This window comes from Gavia stellata, chromosome 16 (assembly GCF_030936135.1).
Source record: "Gavia stellata isolate bGavSte3 chromosome 16, bGavSte3.hap2, whole genome shotgun sequence".
In the NCBI taxonomy this organism is placed as follows: domain Eukaryota; kingdom Metazoa; phylum Chordata; class Aves; order Gaviiformes; family Gaviidae; genus Gavia; species Gavia stellata.
Window position 1 is genome coordinate 17,886,355 of NC_082609.1, and position 13,175 is coordinate 17,899,529.

General features: G+C 35.4%; 1 protein-coding gene across 1 annotated transcript in view; it reads left to right on the plus strand.

The window, feature by feature from the left end:
- The window catches only part of DOCK2 (dedicator of cytokinesis 2), a 205,649-nt gene that overhangs the window by 140,007 nt on the left and 52,467 nt on the right, over positions 1 to 13,175 (plus strand). The window contains exon 31 of the mRNA XM_059825590.1: positions 2,603 to 2,681. Within this exon, the coding sequence (XP_059681573.1) occupies positions 2,603 to 2,681 (79 nt within the window). The remainder of the gene's footprint in view (positions 1 to 2,602; positions 2,682 to 13,175) is intronic.

Sequence of the window (13,175 nt, forward strand, 5' to 3'; positions counted from 1 at the left end):
TTTTTTTTTGCAGAATCTTAAACTGTTTGTGTCAAGCATCAGGCAGTTTTGTAGAGATAAATGTACCCGTGTGAGTAAAGCGTTAGGGAAGAAGGTGTTTATTTTCTTGTGGGTAGTGTGGGGCAGCTTGCAGAATGAAATTGCATTTTCCAGGAAAAGAGTTGTTCACATAAAAGGCTGAAAAGAAAGTACAATAGCCTGTTCAGACCAACATAGGCTAAAATTGCAGTGGATACACAGGGCAAGTCTGTCATTATACAGAGGTGGTTTAGGAGAGTGCTGATAACCTGCAAGAACAGTATTGAGCAAAATTAGGTTTCTTCAACTTGAGATGATTTGATGACACTTGGCATTTCACAGATCAGACCCTTAATTCAGATGGCAAGATTAGCTAAGGTGGGTTAGAAGATTAGATCAGACTATGCCCTAGACCATTGGAAAGAAGCTCATCTGAATGTGTGGGATGATGCGGTAGAGCAACACAGCACCCTTAGAAGTCCGTTACCTTCCAATGCCACAATTAAAACTGTAGCGTCCCTCTGATCACATTAAAAAAAAGGATTTGGCAAAGTGTAACACTATGTATAAATTACTTTATTTCCTTGATCAAATCAACATTACAGAGGAATGTTACGTGGACGGAAAGGAAGTATTCTTTAGGTTGTTGCAGAGAATTTTTTCCTGGTGGAAAAACCATGGTCATAACAAAGGATTTCAATGTAGCCAGTCAAATTGTTGCCCTAATGAAGCGGCGTGCTGCTTTGGACTATTGCTTAGTGGTTAAATACTATTCCCTGTCATAAGCCTGCCAAAAACTGAACCTTTGCTTTACTTCCCTCATTAAGAAACTGAATTTAGCCCTTGCAAATTTTTATTCTTTTTTTTGGTGGTGAGACTAAAATTCATTTCACTGATTATTCTGTTTCTGGTAGTGGCTCATAAACGGCTGCCTAGGGAACAGTATAACAACAGAGTTGGGAAGTAGTAACACTCTTTGCTGTGTTCTCCCAGCCTCCAGTGACCAACCGCATTTAGTAGTCCTCTCTTCATTTTTGTCTTTGATGTGCCTAATCACTTTTGAGACAGTATAAAATTCAGGCATTCACAGCATCCTGTAGAAATGAGTTGCACAGCTGAGCAAGACTAGCATAAAAACTATCTCCTTTTGCTTATTTTGAATGCACATTCTGATTTTTTTCAGTGCTCTCCAATGCTTGTATGAGAAACAGTGAACAGTAAGTCTCTCATCTCTATGGTACTATCGATTTTATAGATTCTACCATATCCCTTCTCAGTCACGTAGGGTCCCCTGATTAAAGAAGCCAGGTCTCAGGCACAATTCACTAAATTTGTTTGATCATTTCTTTGTCACATTTATTTGCTTATTTTCTTCTCTCTTTTTTACTTTTTGTATTTGTTTATCTTTTTGAGATGGGGGATGAGAACACCACACAGAATCCAACACAAGGATGCAACATCCCTTTAACAGTAACATACGAATATCTTGTGGTCTCTTAATCTTTTGCTAATAATTCTAATTATTGAATTATTGCTTTTTCTGATGCTACCGAATACTAAGATGGTGGGGGTTTTGTGGACCTGTCTGTTGTAACTTAGATCTTTTTCCTGATTGGTAATAGCTAGTTGACAGTCATTGTATTTGAACAGTTAGTTAGGATGGTTTTTTCCTTGTGTTCACCTCTTTCAGGTTGCAGTATGTTTGCCCTCACAGTGTTTCCCATAGCAATATTTCAACTTAAAACTTTTTAAAATTTTACCTATGAAGCAGAGGAAAATGGATCATTTGTTTTCAAAATTGTAAATTGAATGGAACTGAATTATTTAAATTAACTTTATAATTATTTAGAGATACAATTGATTTTGGTTTTACAAATGTACTGTGCTGGAAAGTTAGACAGAGAAATTAGCTTTAGAAATGCGACTTAATCACATTGTGCATTAAAACCAAGCATAAATAGGTGTTGCTTTTCAAGCTAGAGGGATAATGTTCACACTCTTCCTCTTGGAACAAATAACTGTATATTAACTCAGCTTTGAATGTGTTTTTATAATCAACCTGAGGAGGAAGGTGGGCAGAGGTGTCATCCTCCCCTCACCACCTGTGAGAAAACTGAAAAGCTGCACATAATATCTTTTAACTGGGAAAATGCAGTGGCAGCTCCTAACTAATAATATAAGTACAAGGAACTCTCTTAGCTGTCAAACCTGTGAAGAGGAGGCAATAACAGTCTTGTAAATGATTCGGTTTTGTCACATAGAAGGTAAAATTGTGTTTGAAAGAATTGCTCTTCAAGAATGAAACACAGTGTGCAGCAGAGGAAAAGAAATTACATTGTCTAAATTTTTCAGTGGAGATCAAGAAACTTTTTGACAATCATGTGTTTAGGGTTTTTTTATGTATAACAGACTATAAATAACATGCCTTTGCACCGAATGTCATCTGCTGTGTTCACGTGCGTGTGAACTTTGCTTCTTCTGGTGTGTTCAATGTTTAAATGTGTTTCCATCAGTATCACACATGGTTGGAATAGATTCCCAGAGATTATTTTCATTTATCTGTATCATTGTTTTTCTTTTTTAGGGTGTTCTTGAGAGCCATCAACAAATTTGCAGAGACAATGAACCAGAAATTTCTGGAGAATATGAATTTTGAAGTCCAAGTAAGTCTTTAGGCTTTTTAACTGAGTCGAGGTAGTATGTGCAGGTATGCACAGTCTGGTCTGTCAGAGCCCTTTCCGGTACTGTACATCAGGTTCAAAATGACTATTGATTTGAATTTGGCAGGATTAGGCCACCTTCGATGTCATGGAAATTATTTATGATAAGGCACCCAAACATAGTATTTTGTAGTGTGATTCCCTCAGAACTGGCAAGCAGAAAACTCTTTTTTCTTTTTTTTTTTTCCTTAGCCAGCCAAGTGTATTCAGAAAGGCAATCTTTGATGTAATGCACGTAGCCTTTACAATGTCACTCCTATGTATGTAGGGCAGAAAGAGCTTAACTTTGTTTGATTCCTAGAGTATTTAGCACTCAGAATTTATTTTTATTTTTAACTTGTAGTCTTCCCTGATAAGTCTCTCTTTATTTATTTATTTATTTTCATTTAGTTTTTATTAGTTCTTTCTGAAATTTTAAAATAAGGGTTGTTTTTTTTTTTTGTTTGCTCAGTATCATTCTTTATAACTTAACTAATTGGTCATGCATTTTACCGTATGTTTGGCTTGCTTCAGATAAAAATGAGTATGTCTGTAGTTTTTACATTCATGACGTTGTTATTAAAATGTAAATACAGTTTCAGAATCAGGATTTGTCACTACATGCTGCCTGGTTATGGTATGTGCTATAGATAGAAAACACGCGGACTAAGTATAGTATGAAAAATTATTCTATTTCACTCTTTATATTAGCTGCAGTTAAGAGTAAATGTTTTAAGTTAAAAAATGCTTCCTGATTACAAAAATCTAATCTGTTCATTGGGTAATAACTTATTGACCCTAACCGTGAAGTTCAGAAAAAGTTCAGGGCTCTGTCTTCGTGATTTCTTGGGGTTTATGTTTTATGGTTAATCTTGCAACTTGCAATCTGGTTTAAGTGATCCTACTCTATGACATGTGAATGTTTAGGCTTCCTATGCCAAAAGCTGTTTGGGTGTTGGTGTCTTGGTCCTTAACATAAAATACCTCGGTCACAAATAGCTACAGAGCCGTCATGTAAGTGGTTACACAGGAAGAGTTTAAAAGGCAATGGTAAAAAGAAAGCTAAAACATTCAGTTCATACTCAGTTACAATGGCCTGCAAGTATGAAATGTAGAGCTTTTTCCTCATTTATCTCTTTAAAAATTTTGTACTTTCAAAAGGCCTGACTTTACAAATGTATGTATGTATAATGTTAACTAAGATTTTTGAATCATAAGGAAAGATGTTTCTTCTGACAAACTTAAAATTTCTTTTTAGTAAATATGCCTGCTGGAAACTCTCAAATCCTTGACATGTTTATGATATAATGTTTCTTAGGCTATTTTAATTTATTAACAACTAATTTGTAACCCATCATTTCTATAACACTTGACCATTTTTACTGCACAATGTGTCAGTAATTTTTAAAAGCAGATAAAATAGGTCTGGTGGACATCAGTATGTGTAGGCTATCAAAAACTCGCAGACTACTATAAAGACTGTGTATCTGTCAAAATTTTATTAAGGTGTACACTGCCTCTGTCAAATGTTAAAGCAACAGTCTAAACCTGGAATTTTTATTTCAGATAAGTTTCCTGTGGCAATTCTGTGCATTCCAGAACGTTATCAAACAACCAGGGACGTTGTAGTTCAACACTGGACCTTGTAGTTCAAGGGAATGTATTAAAGCTTGCTCTTTTATTCATGACTTGTCAAGTATCTGGAGGCTTTGAGTAAGCCAAACAACGTTATAGTAAATAAGTAGTGCCATCTAAAGAATTGTTATAGTTTTCACAAGAGACTTAAAAGTACAAGTCAGGGAGATACCTTACTTTTCTTCCATGAATAAAAGCTCTGAAAACCTTCTAGGAGTACCCTAAATATACCTGTTAAAGAAGCTGCTACTGGACTAAAGAAGGTCTGAATAATGCAAAGCATATTGTCTTAAATAAAAATTAAAATTTGATTTCCCACTATTTCCCACTATTATCTATATGTATTCAGATCATTGCTAGCTGAAGATTTTAATGTTTTAAAGGTCCTGTTACTGTTTTTCATATTTACTTTAAAAAAAAAAATATAAATCAGTGTCTTGCAACTATTCAGACTGTGAAAACTTGAATATAGAGCAGCACTTAAAACTAAAAATGTTCTTAATCGAAATGAGAAACTTGCGAGGTTCTTTCATGGACCTTCTTATTTTTCTGAAATCAACTTTATCCAAATAATTTCTAACCAGAATTTTGCCTAACTGTTCTAGAGCCTTTTATGGTAAGAGAGTAGTCTGTGTCTTTCGTAAACATACTATATTATCCTTAAAGTTACAAAATTTTCTTAAAACGCTGTAAAACACAGAGGCACAATAGGGAGAAACAAATAGTAAGAGGTGGAAGGAGGAATAACTTCAACTAATTTTTCTACTAAAAACTTTGTCTTTTGAAGTCATAGCTTGAATCTTCCTACTTTGCAGTATAAATCCATGTCTCTCTGTCCTGTCCTTTCTGGCTGTGGAAAGTTTGGTCTTAAAGGTGTAATTTTTCATGTGGATTGCACTTACCTGAATTGTTCTCTAATAGCATGGATACCGAAGTCATTTGCTATAGTCCAAGAAAATTTTTCTGCATTACTAGAAAATGAGCAAATGACAAAGAAAAGACAATATATTTTTTATATAAATATATCTTGGCTGTCAGCAAACGTGAGCAGTGGTTAACTCAAAGTAAATGAGAAACTTCTGTACTTTATAAAATAGTTCACTTTACAGTTTCAGCCTGTGGGGCTGTTATTTTTTTTTAGATTTAATATTAGGTTTTCCTCAGTTGTTTTGGAGTATTTTTAGTTAATAAACAAACAAGCAATCCTCCTTTGTGCAGCTGTTGCAGTGCTTGTATGTTTTTATTTTAGCAATTAAGGTACCAGCAGGCTAATATCATCAAGTAGCTTTTGTTTTAGCAGCTGCTTTGCAAAAGAAAACTCTGAATCAAGCTTGCTTCCATTGTTATTTAGCCACTGCTTCATTGTTAGGCTTTTTGGATACACAATAGTGATGAGAAACTAAAGCAAAACTTTGAGATGCAGTTTCCTTCCAAGGCAAGCAAATCTTTGAAGGTGTCTGTATTTAAAAGAAATTTAGGAGTTTTAGAGAAACATTTGCTTTAATGAAAATAAGCAATACAGTCATGTTCGACAGGGAATGTAGTCATTGCCAAAAACCGTACAATAAGTCTGCAGATGGAAACGAATGCTGGTGTGTTATTTCTTCAGTATTCACTTCAAACTATTTGATAATAAATGTTACAGTGCAACAAAAGTATCAGTGGGGGAAGATTGGCAATTGATGGAAGCTCAATGTCATTGAGATGCATTCAAAACTTCTAACCGGTTTGGAATCTCTGCGTAGCTATACTTCTATTTTTATTTGTATGCATATAGAAAAATTTATGAATTGGGACAAAAAAACTTGCTTTTGTTATTTTGATCTGGGAGAAAACTTGGAAGTAGCATAACTTTCAGTTCTGTTAAGAGCTACAGCCTGATAGCCACGTGGCCCGTTCGTTTCCATAGTCAGCCCCATGGCGCAAAGGCAGCTCACCACGCGTGCCTCACCTCAGGTGTGCTGAGTATGCAGGAAAAAGAGCCCCAGTACACCCCAGTGGCTTCCCTTCTGACTACAAACAGTGGGCCAGATGTTGATGACAGTCAATCTAGGATATGCCTCCTAAAACCAGGATTGAGGCAATCGCATACCATGGAGTGCAACTTAACCTCAGCTCTTGATATTGGGCTCTTTTTTCAAACTCCAGAAAAAAAATGTGATCTTGAAATGTGCTTCTGCTATTGCCGAACACGACAGAGATTTTAGTGAACTCGTTCAATGTGTTTTACAAATAATCTCCAGCTGTTTCATTTGATGTGAACAGGAGCTTTGCATCTAAATTTAATCTAACCTTTGAAAGATGCTGTATGTCTCTGTTACATAAGTGACTACTACAGATCTAAAAACGTAAGTAAATTATTGCATATAGAGTTTCTGTGAAACAAATGGATTTTCATTCAAAAAAAAACCCAAAAAGGCCAAAACAAGAACACTGTATTCAAGGGTCAGTGATTTAGTATGCAGCAGCCTTCAGGCAATCTAGTATCCTCTTAGGGATATGTGTACTGTTCATTTTCTGGTTTCAAAGAAAAAGGGATGAGTAAAGTTCAGATATGAGCATATGCAGGGAGAACAATGTCTCAAGAACTTGGAAGCTTAAAACAGAGGCAACTATTTTAATATTCCTGATTAAGTGTAATTTAAACTATAGAAATAGAATATATTGGGATGGGGAAAGTAGAGATGGATATTGGTGACGATTTGGGAAAAAAAAAATAGTTACATCTGTAAGTTCTCTGTAAACAAGTGAATGATTTATACTGTTTGTAGGATGGTGTTTTCAAATCTGATTATTAACAAATAATTGAATAAAAGTCTTAATTTAAAAATAAAAAGCTATTTAAAGCACAGTGAAGGAGATCTGAGGATTTTTCACTTGGCTGAGTAATTACATGACAATATATAGCAGACAACCTAACCTAACAAAACAAGTAGACTGTGAAGTACTTGAGCAACTAAAAAAGGGTCTTTTAAATCAAGACAAAAGCAATGAAGAAATTTTTGCCACTCTGTTGAAGCTTGTTAAATGGAGGAAAAAAGGTTCCTGGTCTTTTCCTTGTTTCCAAAGAAAAACTGCTTTTTTTAATCATTATGTGATTCAGGCAGAAAGGAAAGAAGCCATATCATTGAGGACCTGTGAAAGGACATGGTATATCTGATGAATAGTGGTTACAATTTTTAAGTTTAAGACTATATGCATAAACTTAAAGCCACAGGTTCAATGATGAAGCTGTTACATACCTCAGAGACGAATACCCGAACTATGCACAGCACAGCAGTGATGTGCTGTTAAATTTTCTGCCTTCGTATGTAGTAAGTTTGGTTCACTGAGTCCATTTACGTAGAGAGCCCTTTTTTTAAACTCCAGTGCTTTGATACTGAGATTGTCATTGCAGTGGTCAGGCAGGAAGTGCCAGAGCTGCTCTTTGGGTTGGGAATCATTGTTGTTAGAGGTAATTAAATAGTCACCTGATGTCTGAGATTATATGCCTGCTGGGTGAGGAGGTGGTTTTCTCTGGGGTTTTTTTTGAGTTTTGCATGCAGAGTTTACATGCTGGATGTATTCACATGTACGTCAGTGACACTGAGAAAACAAGCCGCAATTAGAGATTGCATACAGCAGGTATTCTCCGCTGTCATAATACAGCAAAACCTGGAAAAATAAAGAAAGGACTAGCTAAAAGGCATCTGTTACAGAATATTTACTATTGTGCTGATAAGACAAAATTGTTAGCTCCAGAGCAAATAATTTTACAGGAAGAAGGGAGTGAATTTTCATTAGGTGATTGACCAAAAAGAAACCATGAAGCAAAAATGAATGAGGGTCCACAATATTCATGGTACTTTAAGCTTGTGAATGGGTACAGTACCAACAGGGAAAGAATCTTGCATAATACATTAATGTGCATTCTTCAGTACTGAAATTAAACCAGAACATGAAGATTTAATACACAGAAATCTGGAGTTTCAGTAGGAATTATTGGAACAGGTAGAAAAATTTCAATATTTAGCAGTTTATATTCTATTCCTGTCTCTGTATTTGAAATAGGTTATTGACTTGCATTTATGTTAGTTATAAACACTTGTATATTGAAACATTATCTAGAAAGGCTAGGAAATATTTCTCACTTAAAGATTCGAAAGAATGGATTCAACAGACATCTGTCTGAAGAAGTTTAGCAGATCTTGCCTTGGGATATGGAGCTGGATTAGCTGACCTCTCAGGTTTCCTTCCAGATACATGTTCTGTTTACAACTAGAAAAAGTTCACTGAAGTGTAAATCATGTCATTGAAGGTTTGCAACTATGGGAAGTATAATAGTTGAAGAGTCTTTATTCAGAATGAGCATATTAAGTTAGTGTAAGGAGATGTACTGATGGTATACAAGACAAGTACAAAAAATAAGTTAGGAAGGCCGCCCTGAGGTTAGGCTTTTTTCTGAGGGCCGTGAAACTGTATGTCTTAAAGGTGTTTAGTTTTTTCTTTGACTTCTTTGTTACATTTTGTGTCAATAAAAAGTCTTATCTGTGTGATTGTAAATTGCTTATATTTTCTCTTCTCCCTCTTATTTTTTTGTGTTTGCTTTCAATATTCTACTTGTTTTTAATAATATTCATAAGGATTCTTTTAATCGATTGCAGAATTGTCTCCTGAGCCAGCCAGTATCTACAGTACTTGCCACATATTGGTGCTTGCTAGTCAGGATCATGCTCTGTAGCTGTAAGAGGATTTGTGTCTCTGGTTGTGGGTTGGCTTTGGTGTTTGTTTTTTTTCGCGGCGGCGATCCTGGGGTGGTGTAGTGTAGGGCTGGCTCTTTTTCATTACCAGCTTCTACTAGTAAACACAATTTTGCTTTGGAAATACAGCCATTCCAGGTGATTTCAGATGTGTTCAACGTACAATTTTAAAGGAGATTGCAATGTTGGCATTTTGCTGTTTTGTATCAAGTAACAATTTTTTAAGGATTTGCCAATTTCAAACAGACAACCTGTCCAGATCACTGCTTTCCAGCTGGGCTTTTGCAGCATAGCAGAACAGATGCACCACAATAATGTGTAAATTCCAGATTTAGGATGTATGAGTTGAAATTGGTTCTTCAGAAGAGACTTAACGAACAAACAAACAAGAATATTAAAAACTGTAGACTATATTTTGGAAAAAATGTTCCCTGAAAGTCACCCTGGTTTCTTGGCTTTAACAATAACAAAAACTTTGTGTGGTCTGTACTTATGCAATACATACATTCGTGGTATCCTCAATAAATGTCTGAGAAGTATATATCATTTGTGGTAAAAAGGACAATTCTGGGACTTTTCAGAACACTTCTCTTTTACCTTTTATGGTGATTGTACCATCTTATTCAATCGAAAAATCCTTTTTTTTTTCATTTGACTGAAAACTTCTGTGTTTCAAGACAAAATATTATATGCATACCTCAAGGGTAGCCCCCAGGATGTGAAATAAGGGTGAATAATCAGGGGATAACATGGCTTTCCATAAGCAGTCTAAATACCTTTACCCCAAAGAAAAAGTGTCTTTGTACACCCGTTTCTTTTATACTGAAGAACTCCCAGCTAGTTGATTTGTCATTTATTTGATTCACAAGGATTTTTAGGGAAGCAAATATTTGACAGTAGTTCAATTTTGAAACAGAATATTATCTGTCCATATGGATATAGAGATGTAGGTATGAAATAAAAAAGTCAGTTCAAATGTGAATTAACATTTTCTTAATTCTTATACAAAAAACTACAATAATTAAATGCCCTTTCTATTTACCAGACATGTCTTAACTGTCAGCAGTTTCCCTATTTTTATGAATGCAGAACTAGGAAAGAAGGTTTTATTTCTGGGTTTTTTGCTAGCTGTTACCTTTGTCTAGGAGAAGAGAGTATTTTCACTCTGTTGTTACTGTCAACTCATGGCTCCATCAGCTTGGCTTTTAGAAGTCTTGCTCTGTGTGGCAAGTATTTCCATTCAGTGACTGAACACATCAGCACTGTAATGCAGTCATCATCTATTGCCACCCTTAATGCCACTTAATTCATTGAAATGACTTTTTTTGTGCAACATTCCTTTTTTAATGTTTCTGATTCGAGATGGCAGCTTCTGACATATTAGGGACAGGGAAGAGTGAACAAATAGAAACCATTTTGTCGTGGTCAGGCATAGCTATCATAAGCTTTCTATTTTGGAAAATACAGTCCTATTGATTCCTGTTCCTTCCTACCCTTCCCCTCTGTTAGCAGTAGTTTTACAGGGCATTAGAAAGGATTATATTTCTAAATCTGCAGTATTATAGCAATTATAATTTCATATTAATACTCTATATTCCTGCCACAGAATTTTATTGTAAAAGGCATGGTCCATGTTCCATTATAATGTCACTCTGATTTAAAAGAAAATTCTTATTTTTCACCTTTTTCCTATCTTTCTTGCATGCACTAGGCACCATTAATAACTCAGCAGTAATTAAATGTATTTCAGCATCACAAATAGAATTGTACAACTTATTTTTTATTTTAAATCATCAGTTAGAAACCACAAAATACAAAGCTTCACTGAATTACATATATACAGGGAAAAATATGCACTATATTGTGCAAAAATATATGTATGATGGTGGTAGACATTGTAGAAAACCTTAGGAGGTGGCTGATGCAGAAGTTAATAGATAATGTAACTGTTAGAAAATTTTGCTAGCTGTATTAATTATACTAGCAATATTAAAAACGTTATATTTTTATATTTTACGTATTGTAATGTGCATTTGGGAATTCCCAAACTTCAGAGTTTAAAGTTTATCTTTGATCCTTCTACTAACATATAGCTGGGTCTTCCTAGAGTGACCTATGGTAAGTAATTGATTTTTTGATGTTCATCTGCAAATTTCTTTGGACTTTGGACTCATTGCTCAGAATGGAAAGAAATAAGCAGAATATAAATTCTGTAAAATTTTGCATACATGAAACTAATTTTTACTGGATTTGGGAGCGCCTTATTTCAGAGGTTTGGGATGTTTTCCAACATAGGAATGGTAGATATCTGGAGTAGAAACTATTTGCAAGTATTTTACTTAAGTTGCATAATTAAACAAGAAGCATATGGCAAAAACAAGGAGAGAAGGGGATTATGGCATGAAAAACTTTAAAGACTAAAAATGAATAAAACAAACTTTTGTTGTTTTATATAATGTGCTGTTTCTGTTTAAAGCTTCCATAAACTTCTTTTCATTAACCTGAAAATTTTCTACCTTTGTTCTGTCATTTTGAAGTACATAACCAATGCAAAGAAATTTTGGCAGAGGGCCCAAAGGATTTTTGTAATTCTTTACTTTGAGATGCTTAATACTCTTTCTTCCACCTCAGAGAAAAACAGTCTGCATACCATAGGAATAAGCCCTAAATATTGTGCTTGTAACTTCCAGAATTTATGAATGAGTTGTAACTCTGAAAATTCTATTTGTTAAGACTCCACTTAAACAGAATGCAAGGCTTACTTTACTTAATTTTTAATGTTTGTCAGTTGGGGAGTTATTCTGAATTTTAGCCTTCACACTCTGCTTATTCCTCTGTTTAGCAATTTGTGTTTTTCTAGTGTGATGTTCTGAAAGACAATGCAGAATAATTTTCATGAATGTTGGTTCCGAATTTTCAGACTACATGATGCAGCCGAGTGTGCTATCTTTTTGCTGTGGAGATTAGTGTTAATACTCTGTCCCCTCCCCAATCAAATATATTCTTTTTTAAAAAAAATAAAAAAATAAAAATTTCTTTGAGCAGAAAGTTTGTAAGTGCCATTTTTCTACAAAATCAAAGTAATGAACCCAGTATTTATCTGAAATGTATTATGTTTGCCGGTCTCAAGGAGCTGAGCTTGCTTTTGCCATAATATTTAGGAAAAAAAAAAAAATTAAAACTGTCATCTTGTCTGCTGGGTTTTATGATATGCTAGAGGACATTTAGTATCTGCAGTAATTTGTCAGAAATTCAAAAGTCTTCCAAAGACTTGATGTTTCTTCTCCGTTATCAAAAAGAATTGAGCAAAGATGTCTAGAGAAAACAGTGGCTAAAAGGTAGGCATTAGTGCAGAAGAGGCATTGGTTTAAAAGTATGTAGGAAGGAGGAGGCAGCAGTGTTCACTTTTGGTACTTATCCTGAAATATCATCCAGCTCTCCTCCTCTTCGTGTGATGGCTAGAAATTTCTTACTAAATTACTTCCATGTTTTCCTGTATGGCAGCTGTCACATTTTCTAGGGGGAAGGCACCTTGTGTTTTCTGAAAAAAACCCACAGAATGAGAGATCCTCTTCTCTTAAGTTCCCTTAGCCCTTGTGTAGAGGAGTATTTGCAGGTCCAACGCCCTCTCAGCATGCATGGTTAACACCATGCTCAGCCAAGTCAGTCGCCGTGTTTTGGAGTGTTACAGCGCTAAGCCAGCCTGTGCTCTTACTGTCAGATGCTGCGTCGCAGTAGGAGTTTGCAATGAATAATTGTAACTACTTGCAGAGAAGGGTCACTTCTCAGCTCTAGCTTTGTCTCCCAGCACTCTGTCCCGAGCTGACAACTCAGCACCGGAGTTCATGTCAACGAGCAGCAAAGCATGAGTGTCACGCAAATCGGAGCATGAGAGCTCTGGTCCTCTCCTGTCACTGTGCTGCTTCGCTTCAGCCCTACCACACGCTAGATAACTGCATGTTCAAATGCAAAACATCTTGGAATGTTGCTGTGGGCTTAAGAGAAAACAAAACAGGTCTCATAAGCTTATTTTTTTACATTTTAAAAACCTGTTTCTGTCGGCTTTTGTCATTTTTTGCTTTTG